The sequence below is a fragment of the Salminus brasiliensis genome, chromosome 22, assembly GCF_030463535.1.
Source record: "Salminus brasiliensis chromosome 22, fSalBra1.hap2, whole genome shotgun sequence".
NCBI lineage: Eukaryota > Metazoa > Chordata > Actinopteri > Characiformes > Bryconidae > Salminus > Salminus brasiliensis.
Window position 1 is genome coordinate 29,618,831 of NC_132899.1, and position 26,123 is coordinate 29,644,953.

At 41.9% G+C, this 26,123-nt stretch overlaps 2 protein-coding genes across 3 annotated transcripts in view; one reads left to right on the forward strand and one right to left on the reverse strand.

Moving 5' to 3' along the window:
* The window catches only part of kcnh4b (potassium voltage-gated channel, subfamily H (eag-related), member 4b), a 77,530-nt gene extending 69,306 nt beyond the window's left edge, over positions 1–8,224 (forward strand). For both annotated transcript variants that reach the window (XM_072666995.1, XM_072666996.1), the window contains one exon: positions 212–8,224. In XM_072666995.1, coding sequence (XP_072523096.1) covers positions 212–1,017 — 806 coding nt within the window. In that variant the 3' untranslated portion in view covers positions 1,018–8,224. The remainder of the gene's footprint in view (positions 1–211) is intronic.
* Positions 8,225–13,827: 5,603 nt separating this feature from the next.
* Positions 13,828–25,627, reverse strand: ghdc (GH3 domain containing). Its single transcript, XM_072667260.1, has 11 exons — positions 25,460–25,627; positions 24,685–24,975; positions 23,155–23,351; positions 21,235–21,429; positions 19,985–20,104; positions 18,535–18,832; positions 17,775–17,964; positions 17,053–17,124; positions 15,690–15,823; positions 15,327–15,415; positions 13,828–14,580 (listed from the first exon to the last, which is right to left on the reverse strand). Exons 1-11 carry the CDS (start codon positions 25,533–25,535, stop codon positions 14,362–14,364), a joined length of 1,881 nt encoding a protein of 626 aa, XP_072523361.1. The 5' UTR covers positions 25,536–25,627; the 3' UTR covers positions 13,828–14,361.
* Positions 25,628–26,123: the final 496 nt, after the last annotated feature.

The window sequence follows — 26,123 nt, forward strand, 5'->3', positions numbered from 1 at the left end:
CCGCACTTTCTCTTCCCTTATTTCTTGCAATTTTGGCCGGCACAGGCGTCTGTTAGCTGGTATGGTGGCGCTAGGGACCCGATGCTTTCATAGGAGTGTGTTAGCTGCCCACCAATTTCTCAATGTCTCATCTGTCCTCAGAACAAATAACCATTACAGTAGTAACAATTTAAATGTATATTTTATAGTTATACATTTTCATTTGTTCCAGGTGCTGCAAGTACAAGTGTTCACGAGCAGTCAGAAGGTCAAGGGCACTTCCTTCAGTCTGACCCTCTTCATCAGCCTTCTGGTACCCCGGATCCCGGTTCCTCTGAATGGAGCTCCAACAACACGTCCACCACCTCCTACTACACCCCTCATCAGCATTCCCTCACCAGCTCTACTCTCCTCAGAATCAGCCCAGGCCCTCACGGGGTGGCGGCGCAAGGTACACAAACCGGGCCTGAGGACAAAGGACCGCCCCCCGGCATCGTCACAGGGGACGGGGGCCTTGCTAGCATTAGCCGCTCGCAGCCCATTTTGTGTGCTGTGCCTCCACACAATTTGGACTACTCCCACTTACTGTCCAGCGCGCCCACCTCTACGCATTCCCTCTTGATGGCTAGCCGCCCATATCCAAACCTCAAGGCATCGGCGGAGCCCGCCATGCCCCATTCAGCCCCTGCTTTGAGCGAACTAAACCTGAGCTCAGCGGTCGCACACACTGACCGAAACATCCTGGACACCTCAAGCCTCCTGGATGAGGACATTGAAGATTGTGTCCGTCTCTCACAATCCATCTGTGACCGTAGTTCCCCTCCTCCCCCGAGGCTGGATTCTGCTTCTGTGGACCTTCCTATGGGGGACCTGAGCCGTGTGGGCCACACCAGTCGCGAGTGCCTGCTGACCGAGCAAGGGTCAACGGAGAGCCAGGACAGCGAGATGTCCGAATCCAGGTCTAGGAGGTCCAGCACTGGGATGCCGTCTCAAACCCAGGGCTCTGAAGCCTCCTGGTGCCTGGACCTCATGGACTGAGCATCCAGATATGTCCAAAAGTATCTAGAAACTCCTTCAGATTAGCATATTCCGCTACCTTAGTGCAAACCCTTTGCTGACCTAGGTGTTAAAACCGCAAAAAAACAAAAAAACAGCTGTGGAACAGCTGGATTTAAAGCCCATGTTCACAACACCCAAAGTCAAACATAAGCTAGATGGGTATTAAGCGCCCCAGCACTGCATGGTAGAGCAGTGGCACTCCAGACGAACCCCTTGGGGATGAGCTGGAGAGCAACAGCAGTGCTTACCTCACTAACGCTTTCGTACTTGAATGGAATCAAATCCAAGTAGAAACCAAGGTTTGGTGGAAAGACTTTCCAGAAAATGTTGAAGCTGGATTACCAGCAAATGTTGGAGGGGGGGCAGTCTGGTGTCTAGACACTTTTGGACATATAGTCTATCTCGGGGCTCTGACCCACACTCTGCAGACTAACTTTCTTATCTAAAACCCTGGGTTTGCAGTGATTGTTTTGCAGTTTTGAGGAGTGGCTTGGATATTAACCTGGGATTGCCTGTTCAGTCCCATCCCGGCAAATGACTGTAAAACTATGCAAGACGCATGTCAATTGTGCATTATTACTTATTTATTTATTTATTTCTATATTTATTTAATCGATGCTCAGTATACCACGAAATAGCTAGCCTTTAATATATTTACATATTTGCTGTGGTGAACTGAAAGCGAATGATAATTATCCAGGGTGTTTCTTTTCGGGCATTTTGTATAGAGGATTGCTAATATGAACAATCCATCGTAGCATTTGACTGTAGCATTCACTAGTTACTCCAGACTAGGTGCGCCTTCGCATTACCCCGGATTTCTTTTCTTGTAGGCGTAGTTTACATTCTGTATTTCTCTTACCTTCTTGCATGGTAAAGTTTATCATTCTTTTTCCTAAGGAAAAGGTATTCAACTGAAATGTGTTAACATTACAACCGTTCGAAGGGTGGGACATCGCAAGCGTCACGTGCACCATCGGACTGTTGTCTTAGGAAGTCTGTTTCTGAGAAAAAGACTGAAAGTTAGGCCCGATCAATTCCCTGAACGTTCCCTCGGATAACAGGTAAACATGTAGATCAGATTTTATGCATAAAGGAACTAAATAGTTAAACTGCTGCTTATAAAGGCTTAATTTGCCATTTATGGTGAGATATCCTGACATAAAATAACAAACTGTAATTATTCTGGCACAGCGCCCTGTATAATTTTGCCCTTTACAAGTCTCTAAAATGAGCTACATCCACCAAATCCATTCATTGCACTTTCCTTGTAAATATATTCCTGCAAAGTCCTGCGATTTTGAAAAATGATATATTCTAGAGTGGAAAAAATCAGGTCCAGAAAGTACAAATCCACCCCCAGGATTTTGTTCCAGCTGCCCGGGCAGCCAAAAATATACTTTAGTGAAAAAGTACCTTTATTTAAACGTACATCCTCTGAACCACGGCAGCTCAAAGAACCTAAAATCTATTGCTTCTTAACAGAACTCTTTACCAGCAGTTCTGCATGGGCTCCAAGTGGCCTAACAGTCAGGTCCAGCCTTTTTTACTTTCTGGACCTGAATATTAGTAAAAATCCACCCCAGGATCTTATTCTAACTGCCTAACCAGCCAATAATACACTTGAGTGTAAATAAGCTGCAGCAGCGCTAGTTCTGAATGGGCTCCGAGTGGCTCATTGGTCAGGTCCAGCCTTTTTTTTTTACTTTACTTTTCCAGAAAGTACAAATCTGTCCCAGGATTTTGTTCCAACGGTCCGGGCAGCTTATCCTGGGGCAGGTTTTTACTTTCTGGACCTGGATTTTCCATCGCTTCTCATTTCTGCATGAAATCAAATTCAGTTATTCGTTCAAAGAAGTCAAGCAGTACTTGTAGTACTTTGCAGTAAACGGTCAAGCAGTACTTTGTAGGCACTACAAAGGGTTGTTCAAGCGATGCCACAGAAGAGACACCGTGGGTTCCATAACTGATGTGTAGCGCAGTCGTCAACAACCCCACCTTCCCCACGGCAGAACAGGGTTTCGACGAGGGTTTTTTTTTTTTTACTAACATGGTTCTATATGGAAACAACGGTGGTTCTTCAGTGGCATCACTCAAAGAACCTCCCGTTAACCTCCCGTCCAGCTTAATGGCAAACAGAAACACAAGAACGCTCAGTAAGAACGGCAAGAGTTGGAATTTGATTGATCGACGGTGTTTATTAACAGAGAATGAAGCTCAATGAAAATCCATCATTTTGCCTTTACTTGAACTTCTTTTGCCTGTTTATACAACAAACTGGTGGGATTTACAAGCAAATTCCAAATTTTGTAGAACAGGATATCGCTGTTTGTCCAGTGAAAAACATGCATATCTGCTCTACAGCTGCTCTGGGCAGTGTGTTAATAATTCTGAAAGAATGGACCAATAGAAATGCTCTAAATTACCTGGATTTAACTCTTAACTCTTAACTTAAAATTTTACATTGACTTCCATTCAGAGTTCAGAACATTTTACTCAATTCTGCAAAATCTCCATTTTGGAGAATGGTGGCATTGGTGGCAGTGCCTCCTAGTGTCGTGAGCTAGGAATGATTGGCTTAATTGGACATACCAAAAGAGAAACTATATAAGGCATAGAACAGAGGTCCACAGCTTTCTATGAATCAATCTATGAATCTTAGCACAGTACTATCTTTTTTTTTTTTTACATTGACTTCCATTCAGAGTTCAGAACATTTTTCTCACTTTTTTTGGAGATGCATGTTTTTCAATGGACAGCGACGATACACACAAAATCAGCCTCATATGCTTGAAGTAAGGCAGGACACAGCATGCAAAACCACCTTCTTAGCAAATCGCATATACAGGATTTATTTATTTATTTCTATTTTTACCAATATCTTAATCTTCACCCCAACCTGGGCAAAAAATAATCCATTAAACAAGACAACTTGCAAGCTGAGAATTCTGAGAGGCTGCTAGAACAAAGATCCTGGGCACGCGCTCTCCGCATGGCAAACCCATACTGTATATGATGCCTTTATAAAGCAGAGATGCACTGTACATAAGAAAACGGTATCACGGCTAGAGATCGCTCCGACACAAATCATTTATTTCCTGGTCTCATGGTCATGGTAGGACTGTTATCAGTGCTGAAAATGAGCCGCCAGCATGTTCGTATCCGTTGAGGATGGTGTCGTTCATCAACGTTCATCTACTTTTTTTTGAATGAATCAGTGAATGAAAGGATGTCCACAGTTATCAGGAGCTTGCCATTGATCGTGGTAACAGCCCTGTGTTCAGTAAAGAAATGAAACTGCCCGTTTTACAGAATTAAATGTTTTACAGAGTCCGATCACCCTACAAAACTACAAAGAAGTACTAGGTGTCCCTTCAGTGTTGCTCAGGCGTTCATATATTTGGATCCTAAGTGAGGAACAGAAAGGCTTTTCCCTTTTTTAAGTTTCTATATTAGCTTAAACTGCTGTTTTTCCACCAGTCAAACGTTTCTAAACATCTGTCTGAATGTGTTTAGGCATAATCGTCTTAAATGTTTAGGCACAGATGCTTGAAATTTGTTTCTGAGATGAATATCAATTTAAAATCTATGAGTTTTCAGAGGCGGAGAGAACGTATACATGGGCAAGCACATGGGCAAAACGACTTGACCCAGTTCAAAGAGTACAGAGCCAAAATAACGTACACCCTTACGGTCTTTGCCTGGTTCTTCTAATTCAAAGAACCAAAATCTCCCTAAATAACCCTTTACCAACAGTTCTGAGTGGCTCAGAGTGGCTCAACATTTTGCCAATGTATATATATATATGGCATAGAACAGAGTTCCACAGCTTTCTATGAATCAAGGAACCCCTTTCTGGATAAAAGCAGCCAGGTGGCACCCAAGTGGTGGCACCACCAAGTTCCTGCACGATTGCAGACATGACAGAATTGGCGGTTAGTGTTCCAGTTCTCCTCCACGTGTGTTTTGCTGGGCTGGGTTATGGATTGTTATACTGGCCTAACATTGAATTTTGTAATGAAAAAAAAATAATTATTTAAATGTAATAAATTAAAAGTCTCTTGGTCATTCGAGGTCTAAATGAAAAGAAAAAGGAGGAGAAACGTGTGTATTTTACTTGACTTAAAGGTAAAAGTACTATTTCAGGTATTCATATAAAAGCAAAATGACAAGTATTCAGTCTCAACGATCCATAAGTAAAGTCTTTCCCACCGCTGAATAGCTAGGAATAAATGCTACTGATCGCTACTGTTCACCACTACAGCTCCTTCTCTCAGACTCTTTCATAACTCCACTAAAACACTACAGTGTAATCTGTAATCCGAGTGCGCTACGTAGACTGTTCGTCTTTTCAATCTTATACTATTTCACATCTGTCTACATTACAGGCGTGAATGATTAATAAAGCGTCATTAAGAGAGAGCCAGATCACGATGAGGACAAAAGGATGCCAGGGAGGTCCCTAGGAATCGAGGACACTATGTAGTGTGCAAACTTCCCAGTAATTCCCACCCCATCTGACACTGCCTTACGGATTCATCTGACCGTTCTGTGCTTGTTGCGTAGTTCAATGAACACAGAATTGCAAATTACTAATCGAGGTCGTGAAATGGTTCACTGTAGAGGAACTTACGGGCTCAGGTTTCTTTACAGTGGTGATGACAGGAACCAGGGGTTGCCATGACTACAAAACATGTACATCAGACATTTTTACTGCCACCTTATTGGCTATCCAAATACACCAGAGAGCCTACATGAATCGTCTAAATTTCTGATGTTAATAATAATGAAATACAGGCAAATCTGAAAACAATAAGGTCAATTTCGGGACTTCCGCCATTTAAATGTGAATATATCTACGCTGATGGACGTGGTGGTCTCGAAATGAGGTGTGTTTAGGGTCAATTTCTGGCGGATTGCGGAAAACACAGGTGACACTGACTAAAAAAGACAACCTAGGCAGACGACAACAGTCTGACGTTCGTTGCTGTCTTGGCAGTGAATTGTCAACACAGGCACGTGCAGCCTAATGTTCGTACACCCCCCCCCACGCTTTACACCACTGAAATATCAATCCGCCAAAGTCAGACAGACCGCACCTGGCTCTTAAAGGGAGCGACGAGAGACACGCTGATTGGTTTATTACACGTTACGTCCAAAAAAAAACACACCGACGATTAATTAAGAGACTTAATTAAGGACACATCCTTAATCAAGCTGTGCACGGTTGACGACTCGCCTAAAGATCGCTAAATAGGGCCCAATGTATTCAGCATTTCACACCTACCCACTCAGAATGACTTCGTTTACATTTGTTTACTAAGCTGAGATCTGAAAGAAAATCCACACAATTCCACAATATTCCACACAATGCAATCGAAAAAATTTACATAATTTCATTTCGAATTCATTCCGAAAAAAATAGGAATCAGGAACTATAATGCTTTTCCTTCCATATTGTGACGTTTCCAAGTGAAAATGGTATGACGACAGGCTCTGAGCTAGGAGATGATCGCATTGGTTGATGTTAATTCATGGTGACATAATTAGATTAAAAATAGTTTGGCAAAAAAAAATAAAAAATCGAGTTAGCATGGACTTCTCGCTCGTCTCGGATTCAGACGGTCAAAAAAGACATGCTTGATATCTTAAAATTTACTTCTTTGGTCTAGAAGGTGAGATGCTAGGCTAACATTGCTAGCGAACACTGGACTACTACCATCTAATCGGGTAAATTGCCCGAACGCGTTTCTCAAATCACTGAAAGCGATTCAAGATCTTCAAGATCTTCAATTTGTTTAAAACACAGTAAGATTTTCTTTAGTTGATAAAGACAAACAAATGAACAGAGCTGAACGTTGGGGCGGCCATTGAGTAGCTGGACCCGTTTTTATCTCAGCGGAGACGAACAAGACATTTTTGTTCATCGAAGCTTTCACGGTTACGCAAGATGCTACTTCTAGCTAACTCCTACACTTCTGAAGCTCTTATCTCAATGCTAACAAGCTCACTTGATTACTAAGTAGTGGCGTTGGACGTACAAGGCCGCTTTGCCGTCTCCTTTGAAGGCGTAACAGTCCTGCAAAGCAGGTTATGCGGATAAGAACCGAGCTCCAGTCTATCTGGAGGCTAAAATTAGATCTATGCATGCCTTTTTACTCGTTTTGAATAGACTGTTGAGGGACATTAGGAAAGATTTCCGTGTGTATTTAATAAGATGAGTTTGGTGACAGTCTAAATCTAGTGTTAGTTAGCAACGTTAGCCTAGCGTTCCTTTTAAAATCAAATATATCCCTCGGCTGATTGATTGCATCTGGGCTAAGCGACCAATCCAGTTCACTGGAGTTTCCAATGAGCTTTAAGGGGGTTTCTTTAAAAGGTGGACAAAATTCACCAAAAATACGCCAATCAAAAATGATTGATTAAAGGATGTGGTGTGATGAATCATGCTCGATGATGTGGTGCATGTGAAGAAAAGAAAAGGGACTGCTTTCAGGATTCAGGTCGTCCAGTTAATTTTACACTGAATTAAGATGCGAGAGATTTTTTTGCACTAGTATTAATGAGTTATGCTGAAAATGCTTGAAATATCGGACATATTTTTGTCATATCTCCTCCACTGAATGTATATCTGCAATGCAACGGGCGGCCAACAGTAGATGTCGCCGGCAGATTTGTGATTATTTTATTTGTGAATATCAGCTACACAGTTCTCCACACCCTCTTGACTGACTTGCTTGAGATGCCTTGAAAATGAGGTGCTTTATTTTGATTTATTATTTGTTTTGTTTTTATCCGGCAGATTGACCTGAACCCGGGCCGTAATTCACAGCGGATCGCTGCACGTTCATACCACGCGTTAGGCCAGTGTATACCTAGTCATTTTTATTGCCTGGTGGGGCTGACGGCTTGATGAAAAACAACGCGACTAGACGAGTCCCCTTAGAACTGTAGCCCTGTTTGCATATGACCTCAATATAAACAGTATAGTATTGCATCTTTCTAAGAGGATTATTAATATTCTGTTTCCCACTATTACTCCTATCAATTAGTTCCATATTTCAGAGCAGGTCTGCATGATAACCCCACCCCCCCCACTATCTCTACTCATGATTATCTTTGGTTTGGAGCATGCCGTTATGATCACATTTGTTACAATAAAACATTACTGTAGTTTGTCACCAAACGACGTGTCTGTTTCTTCCTTGAGGAGTTGGGGAAGTTGGTGGTGGAGTGGGTGTGGGTGAACTGCGCAAGGACAGGATCTGTTGGTGCTGCAAAAACAAGGCCACTCTCGGCTGTAAGCAGCTGATGTTCGACGCCCCATTTTTGCCTCGCGAGGCTTGTTTGTCTTCTTCAAAGCTTCCAACAATTAAGGCACTATTTCCAGCCAGCGGAACGAGGAGGATTCAGCTTTTTATGAAAAATGTACCGTATGTGAGAAATAGAGCTTAGCAGGTTGTACCTTTCTGCCAGTCTAATAATAATGCTAGTTATTATTACTATTACTAATAACAATATTATTGCTTTTATTATTATCAGTGTTAGTGATAAAAATCATCATCATCATAATCAAGTATAATAATAAAAAACAATATTAGTAGTAGTGATAACTATAAATGATCGTAAAAGTAAAAACAATAATGTTTGTTATATGATTATTATTATTATTGTCATATTATTATTATTATTACTACTATTAACAATAATGGTGTGTATAGATAACAATAGGGGGTGTTTCTAGACTGCTTGGGCTTCTGGCACACATAATAATAATAATGCTAGTTATCATTTATTATTATTATAACTATTATTTATTTTATTATTATTACTACTATGACTAACAATTATCATTATAGTAAAAACAATAATGTTAGTAACAATAATAATCATCATGATCAAGTAACACAATAAAAACAACAATGTTATTATTAATATTACTACTATGATCAATATCATAATAATAAAACAGTAATTAGTAGTTAGTTATTATATTATTATTGCTCCTATTAACAATAATGGTGTTTTAGCAGGGGTTTCTAGACTGCTTGTTGGACTGGGGCTTCTTGCACACATACAATTTAGAGGTTGTCTAATAATAATACTACTTATTATTATTATTATTACCACTATAACTAAAATGATAATTATAGTAACAATAATAATGTTAATAACAATAATAAATAATTATAATTGTAGTATAGTATAGTATAATAATAAAAACAGTTATTAATGTTATATAATATATATAATGTTATATAATGTTATATACAAAATATTATTATTACTATTATTATTATTATTACTACTACTACTATTAACAATGATATTGTTTTATCAGGAGTGTTTCAGGACTGCTTCATGTATTGTACCCCTCTGCTTGCCTAATAATAATGCTAGTTATTACTTTTATTAGTAGTAGTATTATTACTATGTCTAACAATAATAATTAACAAAACAATAGTAATGTTAATTGGCAGTAGTAATAATAATAATAACAATAATAATAATAACAACAATGATGATATGTCAATAAAAACAAAAATAATGTTAGTTAATAATTGTTTTATTATATTAATAATATTATTTGAATAGCAATCACATCATTGTCATTATCACACACATGAAACACTTTCTAGCATAAAGCTACATGTGCAATTGTGATTTTGTCAGTTCATGTTGGTTAGATAACAGATGTTAGATAACATCTGTCCAAAAAAGCCAGGGCATTTTGGGAAGTGTAGTGCCCTATTGTGAATGTCTGTGGCGTGTCCAGTATATCTGTAGATTTCTGAAGAAAATGCATTAGGATTTTTTTTTTTACCAGATGAGACTGGTGACGGTCTAAGCTCAGTCTTTGTTAGCAATGTTTTTCACTAAACGCTCTCAAAGATGGTGATTTTTTTTGGAACCAGAAAGAAGGAAATTTCACGTTTGTTACATTTTTTAATTATTATTATTATTTTTAAATATACAGATACGTGTGAGGCCTAAATCTCTTGGGGTGTGTGTGGTGCTTCATTCTCTTATTTCACTATAAAATTCTACAGATCTAAAATAAGACACTGTCTTTTAGAGATCATTTCCACCGCTAATTTTCCACTCATTATTAGTAGAGCTATTCTCCACTAGCTATTCACAGCAACAGACATTTTCACCGGGGTGCCCAAACTTTTGCCACTGCACATCAGCCTCATAGCTCCAGTGTAGAACTACAGCGGGAAATGTACATTTCATTTTGGCCTTAGAATCACATTAAGGGGTCCCAGGACGACCCCAGAAAACACCAGCCTGCACAAGAGGTCAGCAGCCTTCACTCATCCACCTCGCGCTCTTTCCTCATCAGCACGGTCATTACCGACACCAGCGGTCGCGTGTGTATCTGGTGTCATTCTGTGCATTGGGTTACTCTCTCTCTCTCTCTCTCTCACTCACTCCCTCCCTCTCTCTCTCTTTCTCCTTCACCAGCTGTCACTTTCCACAGTGTCTAAGGGGAAAGTCAAACCGGGTGACATACACACATACACACACACAATACAGCTATCACAAGCAGCATACACGTGTCCACTGGTGTGTGTGTGTGTGTATACACTAGGTGCATCTGTATCTGCATTGTGCCAAATTATCAAGTCATGTGTGTATGTGTTTTCGGGATTTGATTCAACGTGTGTGTGTGTATGGTTTCACTATTTCAAGAGTGTGTGTGTGTGTATCTGTGTGTGTGTCAGCAGGGTTCAGTCAGCAGGGTTCAGCAGGACACCTATCTGCCGTATGGTGTGTGTCGGCGTGTGTTTTGTTATATAATACGTATACTCGTATCAGAACGCAGCTGTTAGGGGTCCGGTTGCGCGCCATGTCATCAGACGTTTAATGAAAGCACTTAATAAAGTAATGGAGTGAAATTGAATGAAACCCAAAGGGGCTCGTGGCATGGATCAAACCAGGAGGTGTGCGCTCCAGTGGAATATCAGCAGCTTCAGATAGCTCTGAAAATTCCATGAGGTCATCCGGCAGACGTTCGTCCACTTGCAGAGCAGTCAGAGGATGCCTCGTCCGACAGTACGCTTTGGCAGGAATACCTTTCCAGGCCTTTCCAGGCATTACTTGGTAATGCCTCATCATGCAGGGCCTCTGCAATGTCCCTGCAGTGTTTCTCGAGCTGAAGTGTACTTTGCTTTTGGGGTCAACTCTGCAACCTGCAGCTTTCCGAGTGCTGCTGCAGCCGCTGGTCTTTTGGTGGTGGTTAATGAGGCCGGCACTGTTTGCGGTCTAGCACTAGCTCTAGCTCTGCTGTGTTCGGACACTCGGAGAGGGGGTATACGGTTAGCGGTTGTTAAAAGTCTTCACTCTGTAAGTGCTTCCTCCATGAGGTGAATTACTTTTACACAGTCTACAAATACACAAGTTTGGCTCAGACATGGTTATTAATAAATACATTAAATAATATAAATCAATAAATCAATAAAAAGCCAGGCTAACGGAGTAGACCCAGAGCTGCCGCAGCCGTGCGCTAGCTCCGTAGTGCCGTTGAGCAAGGAACTGCTGCCTCCGGTGAGGACTGAGGAGCCTCATGCAGAGCTGCTGTAGTCCATAACTCTGACCGGCTTTCGGGATCGGCGTATTTTGGCTGAAAATTGGCCAAAAAAAAAAAAAACTACAAAAAAGCACATATTCGATTTTATTCGATTCAACGTCAATGGGCTCTGAACTAGCTCGTAGCTCGTACATTTAAGCAACTTTAATTAAAATAATTAATAAATAATTTAATAATTAATAAATTAATAAAAAACAAGTTGGTTTTCACAGTTCATTCAGAATATGTTCTTAATTATGTATTTATCAGCATCACGTAACAATGCTAAGGTATTACCAGCCAACAACCAGCATGTCCTGAAGAACAGCAGCATCCAATTAAAGCAGCAGTCCTTAGAATATGTTCATTTCAACTGAAAGCAGTAGTCTTTTTGAGTGGCGTGGGGCATAAATACTGTAACCAATGGTATGTGTGTGCTGTGCGACCATCCCCGCCAAATTGATTTATTCTGAAAACAGAGTGGTCTGGTAGGTCTTGGTGGGAGTTTACGTACTTGCGTCACACGGCACAGCCGCTGAAAGAGGATACAGCCGATACAGACTAAATGGCTACAGTGAGTGCCGGTGAAAACGTGGAGATCAGAACAGCAGACTCAGTCTTTATCTGCTCATTCACCCGCTGTCAAACTAAAGCTTCTTCCAAAAGCTCAGTGCAATTACACTTTCTCACCAGAGAGGTCTCCAAATCCCCAAATCCGCCAAACCTTCAGACTGTCACTTTAAGATGATTATTTACTATATTCAATATAGAGTACATATAAATGTGCAGTAGACTATTAAAAGTAGAAGATCATTGGGTACCTTTTGGAGGTTCTTCAGAACCTTCTTAAAACTGTGGAGGAACCTCTTAAGGTGCTTCGAGGAACCTTCAAGAAAAGGTTTTTAGAAAGTAAAAGATTCCTTGAAGGTTCTTCAAAGCACCTTAAGATGTCCCTCTACATCTACAAACTGAAGAACCTCCAGATGTTCCTCAAGGAATTATTAACAATGATACAGAATGAATATGAACCCAAGATCTGAACGCTACACCAGCTTTTACGCACAACCAAAGGGTGACCATGGGCTTGTTCTGAAGACCAAACTCTAGATTATCGAACTAGCTAGGAACATCGCTGCATCTGGAGAGTGGTGGTGTTTCGATTTCATTACTATGACTGAAGAGGCTCTGGATTAGAGTACCGTATGTGGAGGACCACACTCACAGCTCAATGTAAAGACATCAGTCAGCAGCAGCTTTGTGGAAGAGGCGGTCCTTGCACATGCATGTTCAACAAAATCAATGAGTCAGGAAGCAAAATTGCCTCTTGTAGGCCGGCTCGCTAGGTGGCCCGCTAGTTTTTCATGTAGCAAGCAATGTAGACTCAATACAGCAGTACAATGCTATGCTCGTCTGTAGACGAGGTCTTCCAGGACTTGTAACTAGAGCTGGTTCTTAGAGAGAGCTCCAGTTCTTAGAGAGTCTCCAATCTTTTTTTTAATGTCCACCAAAGCCCGCAAGCTTTAACCCTTAACCTCATCTTCACCTGCCTGCTTTGACGTCTTCCCACAAAAACTCCAATCACAGTTGTCGTGTAGGTCCTACTGCTTAATTATGTGTATTCGTCATGCTAAAAAGCTCACCTGCTGCCTATTTCCTTCAATAGCCTATTATCTAACCACCCAAACCACTGCAATCCAGCACTGCATGGTGAAAAAAGGCCACAGTAGTTGCAAGTTTAGCGACATGCTAAGTTCAAGTAAGAGAGAAAGCAAGCAAACCTAGATGAACCGGTCTACTGAGTAAACCTGAAAACAGTGGAAAATACCCCCAAGATCTTGTGTTCTCAGATATGAGGCAGGTGGGATTTGAGCCTCAGTTAGCTGGACGTTCCAAGCCACACATCGCTGTCCACCTTTGGTTCTGTAGTAATTTGGACGGGTCGCTGTCGAGTCCCACTGCCTTTAACTCGAGCTGATAGTCGCTTGGTTCATTCCGTGGTTTACCTGTTTCCCTAATAAACGCTGCAGCCACTCAGTCCAACTAAAGGGGGCGTGTTCCATCAGAAAGCATACCCCCTATAACCACGGAGCTTTAAATTGGATCCCGCCCACCACTTACTTCCCGGATCATGCAGGCCAACCTGCCTTGTGCAGTCCTCTAGCTTTTTGAATGAGGTCACAATGCAGGACAACCAATCAGAACAGAGATCAATTATCTTATATCAGTCTTGAAGGCACCGTAACACAAACATCCTGAGTAACACAAACAGGCCTTCTCTGGACAATTAAAGCACACATTATTAGTGGACACACACAAATGTCCCTTTACAATGGTACCACTAACTATACAGAGCCTATTAATAAATAAATATGAGGCATGTCATGATAAAACGATAAAGTAACACCGAGGAAATATACTAATAACATTTATTTGAATATGTAAATTTTTAAATCAATCTTGCAAGTATACAAATCACTCTTTTGAAATGTCCAGAGCGTCTTCCAAATCCAGAGAGAGAAAAGACACTGTATTTGCTGCCCTCTGGTGGTCAAAGGTATGACTTACACTCCATCACATACAGCTGTACATCCATGTGTGTTGATGGTGCCCCCAGACCAATTTCACCATATCAGGCAACGTCTTAACACTGAAAGAGACATGTCCATTAACCCATCCGACCGCTGACTCGGCCACAGCCAGCAGAGTCATGCTATACGCCGACCCAGGCACATCGGACATCACAGCATCTCTCAGGAAACCGTTTTCCCTAGCAGGAAGTCTGCGTACTCCTTCCTGCGAAGGACGCGCGGCATTTTGAACGTGTTGGAGGCGTTGGAGAAGGAGATCATGTGACCTTTTAGTTCTTCAAATGCCCCCTGGTTGACCAGCTGCACCCTCATCGGCCCAATGCTTCCTTTGATTCGGAAGGACCGGTAGACGGCCGAGTCCGCCTGAAGACAGCAGTCCAACTGTGCGCGTATGCGTGTGTGTGTGTGTGTGGGAAATAAGTATGACTGTTACTGTTACTCTTCAACTTTAAATAAAATCATATATTCATATATCTGTCAACCATAAATCTAATTTCTTTATCATATTAAGATCATTACGTAATTTAATCTACTTTATATATTGTATAACCTCATAATGTAGTAATGACTCATTATAGGAAAATGGTTTGATAACATATAATCTAAATAATCTAAAGTATGCAATCATAAAGCATAAAATATTTTGTGTATATATATATATATAACATTATATATGTAGATATGAGGAACACATAATAATGAACCCCCTATTATGTAATAGGTTACATCATATATGATACAATAAGTCAAGCTAGGTCATGTAGTCTTCATATATAAGATAAAAATTACATTACATTACATATCATATAATCTAATAGTCTAACTTTAAATATAATATTTAAATATGATTTACTAATCTGTTTCATATCTCATATAGAACCAGTGTCCCAAACCTATATAAAGGGTGGTACTTGTAACTGCAATATCTGACTCTACACCACATATAACAGTCTACACCATACATAGTGTAATAACCTATGTTATATATGATCTATTAATTTATGTCATGTATCCTTAAATATGATATAATCCGGTAATGTACATGTCCAGCTCAAATATCATAAAATCTAATACACTTCATAATCTGATAATCTGTCTCCTATATGATGCAATATTCCACCTTGTACCTTATATCTTTGCTCCTCAGTGAGGTTCCGGACCCCCTTCAGCTCCAGGAACACTTGGTAATGCGGCTGAGCTCCTCCTGATGAGTCACCTGTAACACATAGCTTGCATGAGAAGGCGAAACACACTACATTAAATCTGATCTGAATTGTTTGCTAGAATTTTCTTTTTTTTTTAATATCATAAATCACACTTTGTGAATTTGTGTACATCGAAAATAGCCAAGCTCTTAAAACACTTGACTGGCTAGCTATACTAGCTAGTTTCAGACTAGCTGCTAGCATAGACAACCTGCTGGACCATTTATACACGCGAGTGTTCAATTGCACCAATCTAGACAACAGGGTGAAATGGCAACTAATTACCCAGAATGCCACTCTCAGCGCAGCAGTAGTCCACCAGTTTAGCCCCGGGCCACTGAGATAACACCTTCTTCAGAGCCCCCAAAAACAAAGCCTCAGACACTTTCTCACCTCGCACGTTCAACATCTGACCACGCCTGCAACACACAGACAACCGCACACACATACACACACACATTACCTTAGAACAGGTAAACATGGTAAATGAGATAAAGTGCTATCATAAGTTTAAACAGGGTGATACCAGTTCTCCATCCATAATTCCATAATATCCATAATTCTCAATAATTAGCTAATATATAAAATTACACTCATTAAAGACAAATGGGTTAGTTTGTTCCAATACTATGAACCAATCACATTTCTTGCTTTATTGATTAACAAAAATAATAAATCTACAGATATATCTGCATCTATGTAGTGCTCCAAATATCTGCATCTATGTGTGCTTTTAAACTGAAAGTGGGCGTGGCCTAAACCTGAACGTTTAAGCTTAAGGTTTAATGGGTCCTTAAAACAGCGTTTCACTGTATCTGTCTGATCTGAGAACAATGAAGAACAATGAAGAACATGATGATGTTCAAGTTAAACATACGTAGAGGGACAGACAGACAGACAGACAGAGCTGTAGAGGGTCTGGCGGGCAGGCAGAGCTGTAGAGGGACAGGCAGGCAGGCAGGCAGAGCTGTAGAGGGACAGGCAGGCAGGCAGGCAGAGCTGTAGAGGGACAGGCAGGCAGGCAGGCAGGCAGAGCTATATAAGCACAAACAGGCAGGCAAAGCTATAGAGGGGCAGGCAGAGCTATAGAGGGGTAGGCAGGCAAGCAGAGCTGTAGAGGGTCAGGCAGGCAAGCAGAGCTGTAGAGGGAGAGGCAGGCAGAGCTATATAAGCACAAACAGGCAGGCAGAGCTATAGAGGGGTAGCCAGAGCTATAGAGGGGTAGGCAGGCAAGCAGAGCTGTAGAGGGACAGACAGGCAGGCACAACTGAAGAGGGACGGACAGACAGACAGAGATACAGAGGGACATGCAGGCAGGCAGAGCTATTGAAGGACAGACAGGCAGGCAAGCAGGCAGAGCTACAGGCAGGCAGACAGACAGGCAGGTAGGCAGGCAGGCAGGCAAAGCTGTAGAGGGACAGACAGGCATTCAGAGCTATAGAAGGACAGACAGGCAGGCAGGCAGGGCTGTAGGGGGAGAGACAGAGACAGGCAGGCAGGGCTGTAAAGGGACAGATAGACAGGCAAACAGAGCTGTAGTGGGAGGGACAGACAGAGTGGTCCGGCAGATAGAGAGAGTTGTGGATGGATGGGTATATAGACAGGAAAGAAGGCAGACACACAGACAGACAGGCAGACATATACAGACCTGTAGAGAAACTCCACCACTGGACACTGGTTGTGGAACCCAACAACTTTCACAACGTCTCCAATGCGATACCTATCACACAAAAGACACAGGCATCATTTTTCCATTTTTTTTTTTATTTGCATGCAATGACTTTTTGAAGTCTGAGACTCTGAGACATCACCATGTGTTGAATATATTCTTTGGTGATGCTCTACAAGGCTATTGGGGCTAGCAGGTTCATGCAGAATGAAGATGAGTGAGCACGTCCGGCCACCACACAGGCCCGGGACCATGACACTTCCACCACCATGTTTTACAGAGGAGCTGGAATGTGTTCAGCCTGCATCTTGTGCAGCTCAGTTTTTGTCACTTTGATCCCATCTGTCCACAAGAACTTTGTCAAGACTTTTTCAGAGTAAACCGCTACCTTGTTTTTGTGGATTGTAAACTAGTGGTTTACTTTAGTGGTTGACTCTTTAGCCTCCTGAAGAGTGTGTGTGATCAGAAAAACTGGCGTACAGGAATTATTAATCATCATGTGATCAGATGTGAAGGCCTACCAGTCCCTCAATTGTATGCTATGCAATGCATAAAAGTATCCAACTTACTTAAAACTATGGAGCACAGAGGCTAATGAAAAATGTAAAAAAAAAAAAAAAAAGCCTTTGTCCCAAACATCAGAGATGGTACTGTTGCACAATATAGAGCTGACCTCAGAAATCTGTCTGAAGAGTGTGTACCTGTACAGTCCAGTTGCATTGGTGATGACCAGCTCGTAGTTCTTTCCTTCTTCCACCTGGTGCATAAGCAGTGTGTCAAACCACTCAGAGTCTAAATTCTCCTCAGGCAGGAACTCACAGAACATGGAGCGAGGGCAGAGCAGATAGCGCCTTTTCTCCTCAAGAGGCCACAGGTTCACGCCTATTAAACCTACAACACACACATTACTCCACTCATTTAATACCTTACAGGTACAACGCATTTCCTGTCCATCTCATGAGGTCTACTGACCTCATAGGTCCACTGAGTAGAGTTTATGCAAAAGCTTAGACCTGATTTTGTGAAAAGATCTAGCAACAGTTTTTAATGATGTTCAGGTCTGGACACTGTAAGGGTCTCCAGACCTGGCTGGATCGCATTTGCTTCAATGTAAACCTCGTAAAAACTCTCTGGAGCATGTTTGTGAGAGCAACGCTGCACAGTAGACCAGTGTACTGCCAGCTACACCTTAGGTCTGAGAGTTTTCTTGGTCTTCCAGGTCTTAACTAAACTTCAACAATCCTTAACTGCCATCATCACGCAGTTTGGACAGTGGAAATTGTGAGCTACAAGGGTGTTCATATTCATTCTAAGAACATCAGCTTCAGCTTAGAGGTGCTTTTAGTTTTACAAAGCTCCTCCCATCTTCGAGACATCACGCACCAAAAAGACATGTGCATTAATTAACAGTGCATGCATCAATGGTAACTGTACATATCCATCCATAGAATACACCCATACCTTCAGTGGCAGCGTAGAACGGAGAGTAGAAAGGCAGGTCCTTGCAGTAGTGCTGCCTCAGTAGGTCTCCGTAAATCTGATTTGATCCTGAGTCCACAGCCAGCACCAGGTGTAAATGGGGCCAGATCCTGAGAGCAATGCCCTGGAAGCCCTCGCTGAACTGTGCCCGCAGCTCTGCAGCCCTGCCTGGGTCAGGCTCCAGCAGTTTTTCCAGTGCCAACCTCACTTGACCATCCAGCTCCAGAATCCTGCTGAGCCCACCAACCTCGATGTCCTCAACCAGCTCCCGCCACCGTTCCTACAGTCAGCCCGAACCCGAGGAATCAACAACTGAGAATTGGATCAAAACACTAAAGCCATGGTACCTCTACACAGGTCTACCTTACACAGTTCTCCCTTCACCCTGAATGTGGTCAGTTAGCCAAGACATGTTCAGCGTTCATGTTAATTTTGCTATGGAGCTACAAGGCTAATCAAGATTTTGCCTCCTGTGGTATCTAGGTCAATACAGCCAAGCAAGCTCTACCCAACGGTTGGGAACAATGACAGTAGAAAATATGGACAGCGCAATGTCTTTCAAAAGTGAAGCAATACTGGTCTATCGCCTCTGCTGGCTGGTTGTAGTAAGATGTGGAAGGATTTACCAAATGATTAGGCTTCGTCTGGCTACATCTGGTCTCTACCGCGTGGGCTGCAAATCTGTCAACAACAACGTCGGACGGTTTTGGCTATATTTCTAAAAGGCGTCACTCTGGGCCTTCTATGAGTTCTACATATGTCACTGACTGTAAATACTAGTAGTAAAGTAGTAGATAAGTAGTAAAGCTACAAACAAGAGGTCATGTTTAATCTGGAGCAGCCAGTAACCGGTCACTAGCATTTTGCTAGTAGTACTAGTAGTACTTCCCACCCACCCACTGTAGGCCTATCTCTAATAACCAGGGTTCATCACTGGTGGATGACCGTTGCCATACTTGATGGCACTGGTCAAAAGTCAATCAGTACTGAGAGCCCTTCGAGCCTCAAGTACGGCTTGGCTTGACCCACCGTCCTTAAAGATCCACGGGACACAAGCGTCCCCCTGACTGAAGACCCTCCTCTTCCAAGAGTACTTGGTCAAAGTGTAGTGTAGGGTACTGTGGTCTCCATACTGGCTTCTGTATTTAGTAGTATCTAAGCTTAGAGGGATCTTTGGGCCCTAGTCCATACAAACTAGCTAAGCATATTTTCTGAGTAAACCGTCTACTGTAATGAGTGCAGAATTGGGTCCAGTTACAGAGAGCACAGAATAAGAATAAGTGAATTACACAACGGATGTGTGATAACTGGACGACCTGAGTTTGGACAAACGTCCATTACTCGTTAGCAACATTAGCCTCATAGTCTCTAGTGCAAAACTAAAGAAGCAGACTTCATTCTGGAAACTGTATTAATACGATTTTTCACCAACCTCCAGCGCTCTGAAAGCATAGAACACAGATGAGCAGAAGTTGGCCTCTATAGTACCGACATGGCGATCCTTCAAGGCGAACAGCAGATGGAGATATAATGCATCCCTCTCATTCAGCACCTAATGAATCAACAAATGCATGATTCAGTGAAGGAATGGGCTTTAGCCATTTAGTGGCATGTTTGAGCCACAGAGCAGAACACAGCTTTACCAACATAGTAGCCAGAACCAGACTGAATTCTTTACTCGGAGAGCAATGAATAAATGCACCGCACAGCTTGATTTAGGGCGTGTCTTTGTTATCGCAACGACGGGAAAAGTGCACCACGTGCGGCTCGAAAAACATAAAAGGCACGTACTAAGCCTGGTATTTAATTCTGGGTGTGTCACTCGCCATTTCCTTTAGGAGCCAGGTGCAGTCGGACTTTGCCGGATCGCTATTTCAATAAGTGCAGCTACCAACTAGACACAACTAGAACCTTGCCCCTTTAGCCTACAGCAGTTCATTGAGCCAAATGAAGTAGACCTGATAATAATTCTATATAATAATCTTAAAATAAATGTTAAATATATACATTTAAATATAAAAATCTCTATAAATCAAATAAAAATGCAGACCTCTTACTAAGCAGGATGCTGGTCGAGGTACAAAAAGGCCTTTAGTGTTAACAACAAGCCGTAAAAGACCACATACCTTTTAATTACAGATGGAATTTATTTGTATATAACAGTTAGTTCCGGCCTCACAATCTGACTGGCTGAGAAGAGTTCCAACCATGCGGATATTTCTGATCATTTATCTATTTATTTATTTATTTATTTATTTAAACACTAAAAATAATATTTATAAATAATAAATTCGGACTTATCAGCCTGTTCTGGCTCTTTGCCTGCTCTTGCACCGCATTTAGGGGGGCATTTCCCACTAGCACAATCAGCCCTCCTCTGCTCGCGGTGTAACCAGCAAGCTGATTGGCTCTTTTTGTTGAAGGGTGAGACTTTATACGTGAACAGACGCCATGTTGAGCATTACTCATATTCATATTTCGACCAGTGACGGCAACAGGCTGTTTTTCACTGTCCCTTTAAGACAAGAAGCGGCCCCCTGTATCGCACCTGTCCAGAGCTGAACTCCAGCGTGAACGGGTGGAGGGTATTTTGTCATATAAACCCTTTAAGTGAGGTAGCATGTCCAAAGATAACAGACGCTGCACATAACAGTATCATCCCTAAAGGTACTCTTGAGCTACCTGGAATGCTGGTGCTGGAGTGGTGTAGAGGTGGAGCATGTGCTTGGATGAGGAGGGGGTGGAGGAGTTCGGTCCAATGGGTATTCCTCCCTCAGACTGGCGAACGGTGGGTGTATAGAAAAGCTTTAACGTCCTCTGGAGGCTCAGGGAGCCTGGGAAAGCTTTCCTCATGGCATCCACACCTACGCATACGCCCTACAACAGAAAAATACATGGGGGGGGGGTTAAATCATTCTCGTAATTACATCTCGTAATTAAAGAGGTGGGGTATCGCCCTGCAAACGTAGCATCAAACGCTTCCTGCAATAAGTTTCTTAAGGACAGTTAAAGACGTACTTCTGGTCTCTAACCCAAACAGAAATGTAGACAGAACTCTTCTACTCCCGCTTGAATCATGACCACCACTGCAAAAGGCCAATATGGTCAATCCTACTTCTTATCATTAATCTGAGCCTGCCACTTTGCCAAACACTGCACCTGATTAGTCCTCCAGTGGCACCATGGCATTTGGTTTTTGGCATTTGGGAAAGTGGTCAAATGTCTTTATTAAAGTTCAAACATTACTTAGTCAATTATTTGCATTGGAGACATTAGACTATTTCGAAAAAGGGAAGGAGCTCCCAACTGCTGCATCTGTCTATGCCAGAGGTCACCTATCATATTCGCAAAGGGCCAGTGTGACCACAAGTTTTCAGTTCATCCAAGGAGGAGCTCACCTCCTCTAACTAATCAGGGGTGAGATTCCCAAAAGCGATCAATCTCAGCGAAGAACGAACCATCTAACGAAGGACCTGGCCACCTTGCTCATCTCTTACATCTTCATAGTTCACGTATATACTTACATGCCACGTGTCCAATGGGCACACTCCCATTATGACCCGGGGGGGTCTCAAGTTCGAATCCTGAGCCATGCCATTTTTGCCATCAGAGGCCGGAGTTCTCTCCGGGTTGTGTTCCCTAATCATGGGTGAGATTCCTGAAAGCGATTAATCTCAGTGAAGAACGAACCATCTAACGAAGGTCTTGGCCACCTTGCTTATCTCTTACTTATCTCCATAGTCCATGTCTATATACTTATTAGATATAATATTCTAATGGTGTTCCTGTATGTGCTTTTAGTATGCTGCTACATCACCAGGATCTGAGTACTTCATTCTGTTCTCTTTACCGCTACAGGAAACTGAAAGAATTAAGTAATGTTGATGTTTTACTGCACTTTGTTTTTATATTTACTGTGTTTAACATATTGGAAATAATAAACATAACATATTTAAAGTGCCAATACTTTTGCACAAGCCACATGTATGTATTTATTCTTTTACTTGCACGTGTATTTTGCATTAAATGAAGCAAATAAACGGTAATTCTGCTTTCGAGCAGGAGTGTGATCTCTGTAGGTGATGTAAACCTCCACAAATACACATGCAAGTTCACCAGGGGTGAAAAACAAACAAATAAACAAACAAACAAAAACAAATAAATAAGAACAGCTGTATTATTTAAGAAATACACTTTCTATTTGTTTTCACGTCTATAAATCAAGCGAATCCCGAGAATTAGCGCCCCCTGGCTTTTAGCTGCTGAACTGTAGGCAAAAACGCACCTCAGAAAGCGCCTTGTGAGTAAGAAGTAGGTCAGACTACTCGTTAATTTGCAAGCCATGTAGTACTTTAGTTACGAAAGTAGGTTTCGAAAAATATCGTAATTAACGAACATTCCTAAGAACTAGTTAACGAAGTACTTAGCATTACAAAGCTTTTGGGAAACTCACCCCTCAGCGCTCCTGTTTGATTGGAACGACAACCGGCCAACATTGACCCTTTGTAGATAAGATTTGTGACCCCTGGTCTGCAAACTCAACTGACGCACCATACATTATTAAAGGTACTTTTCTTGACACTGCCCACCCCAAAATCTGACCTGTAGGAAGAAGTCAGTGCTGGTGTCCTTGGTGCTCAAGAGCATGTTGCTGCTTCCAGATGTTCCAGAGGTCATGGCTAAGATGAGCGGCCTTCCTTCGATCAGAACGTTCTCCTCTCCTGCAGAAACCTGCTGCACTAGCTCTTTATAATGATCGTACACTGTGACTGGATGACACCGGCGGAACTCCTCCGAGTCTGGAGTAGGAAATATAGGTAAATAGATCTTCGTTAGTCAGCGTAGAGATATTTACACACATATTGCAAACGTAGTCAATCAGATAAGACATGCTCGGTTCTTTAGCTTTGCACTGGAGACCATGTACAAGGCTAATGTAGCTAACAAGTGAAAGATGAGCATATCATTTAAACTACTGTTTAAGCTATGCTTGACATACTTGTGTTATACAGTATGAGGAAAGTATACATGTTGGTAGATCAACGGAAAATGGAAATATACATATTATAAAATTCAGTGTTTAAAATATGCAAAGATTGTAAGATTATGAAAAATCAATCTTTTAAATGTAAAATTATCTCTTAATTAATCATGGATGTGTTTTTTGGGCGTAATGTGCAATAAACCAATCAGTGTGTCACTCGCTGTTCCCTTTAAGAGCCAGGTGTAAATAATGATGTTTTTCTGCACTTTGTTTTTATATTTACTGTGTTTAACATATTGGAAATAATAAACATAACATATTTAAAGTGCCAATACTTTTGCACAAGCCACATGTATGTATTTATTCTTTTACTTGCACGTGTATTTTGCACTAAATGAAGCAAATAAATGGTAATTCTGCTTTCGAGCAGGAGTGTGATCTCTGTAGGTGATGTAAACCTCCACAAATACACATGCAAGTTCACCAGGGGTGAAAAACAAACAAATAAACAAACAAACAAAAACAAATAAATAAGAACAGCTGTATTACTTATGAAATACACTTTCTATTTGTTTTCGTGTCTATAAATCAAGCGAATCCCGAGAATTAGCGCCCCCTGGCTTTTAGCTGCTGAACTGTAGGCAAAAACGCACCTCAGAAAGCGCCTTGTGAGTAAGAAGTAGGTCAGACTACTCGTTAATTTGCAAGCCATGTAGTACGTTAGTCACGAAAGTAGGTTTCGAAAAATATCGTAATTAACGAACATTCCTAAGAACTAGTTAACGAAGTATTTAGCATTAGCCGTTCCCTTTAAGAGCCAGGTGTACGAACGTTGGGCTGCACGCGCCTGTGTTGACAATTTACTGCCAAGACAACAACGAATGTCAGACTGTTCAAATAGGGTCAAATAGGGCCCTCAGCGGTCTTATAGGACCCCACTGACTCAAGAGAGATAATAAAGAAAGATGTGAACTCAAGGTGGAGTAAATGCTAGCTAGCTAGAGTTTGGTTGGGGGAGTTTGGTTGGGGTTGGGAAGTGAGTGTAGCGAGCAGTAGGTCATCAGCATTTAAAGAAAGCGGCACTCGAACCGGCCGTTCTGAACATGGGCCTGAAAGGGCTACATGTATGTATATGTATAAGAGGTCACCTTTAACAGAGCTGAAACCGCACTGCTTCCCGTAAAGCGTCTGGGCATTTCCGTGCAGCCGTTTGAGCAGCGTTTCCTCCTGTGCTCGCCGGACGTCCAGCGTATCTTTCTCCAGGCTCTCTCTCTGTCGTTTCCCCAGCCAAGTCACACACCTGAGAGCCAGGTAATGGTTCAGCAGACTCCATACTGTCCTGTTCCTGGCCTTCAGCTGCAGGCTGACACTGCTCCACAGGAGCATCCCTCCGACCAGGGATATAAGGGCCACAGCGGTGGGGACGAAATCGGGCGAGACTGTAAAATTAAATCAGTCAATAAATCAAGAAGCTTACCTCAGAACAACAGCAGCAAAAATACCAATAATGAAACTGCAACAGATTATAATAATAATAATTATTATTATAATAATAATAATTATAATAATTATAATTATTATTATTATTATTTCATTTTTGATGTATTTTATGTGTTATTCTGAAATATTAAATATTAAATTAAATCAGTCAATAAATCAAGAAGCTTACTTCAGAACAACAGCAGCAAAAATACCAATAATGAAACTGCAACAGATTATAATAATAATAATTATAATAATAATAATTATTATTATTATTATTATTTCATTTTTGATGTATTTTATGTGTTATTCTGAAATATAATCCTAATAAGTCCTAATAATCACAATTCAACATAAATAAGAAGCCAGTTTGACCCTAAACTGAGTCCAATGCTAAATGGTTAGCCAACATCAGGCTGCTCTGCCTCTGGTCAGACTCACCAGCTGCTCCAGCTGCGGTCAGCAGGGCAGTGAAGCAGAGCAGAAGAGTCCACAGGAGTCCTCGCCTCAGAGACATTACTACAGAGGCCAGCGCTGGGCCCTCAGGCGCACTTTACACCAGCGAGGCCCCTAAAACTAACGTTCACTGAGTTTTACCACAACAGCAGCAGCAGCAGCAGCAGCAGCGACGACACCCCGCCCCTGCACCTTCTTCCGACTCCGTCACGCGCAGCACGCGGCGCGATGACATCACGGCTGGATTCCGCCCACGAGAAAGTGAAAGTTCAGGAGTTCTAGTCCCACCCGTTTTCAGGCAGGCTGTGGTTTTATTAGCACCCGTTTTCAGGCAGGCCGTGGTTTTATTAGCACCCGTTTTCAGGCAGGCTGTGGTTTTATTAGCACCCGTTTTCAGGCAGGCCGTGGTTTTATTAGCACCCGTCTTCAGGCAGGCCGTGGTTTTATTAGCACCCGTTTTCAGGCAGGCTGTAGTTTTATTAGCACCTGTCTTCAGACAGACTGTAGTTTTATTAGCACCTGTCTTCAGGCAGACTGTAGTTTTATTGGCACCTGTCTTCAGGCAGACTGTAGTTTTATTAGCACCTGTCTTCAGGCAGACTGTAGTTTTATTGGCACCTGTCTTCAGGCAGGCTGTAGTTTTATTGGC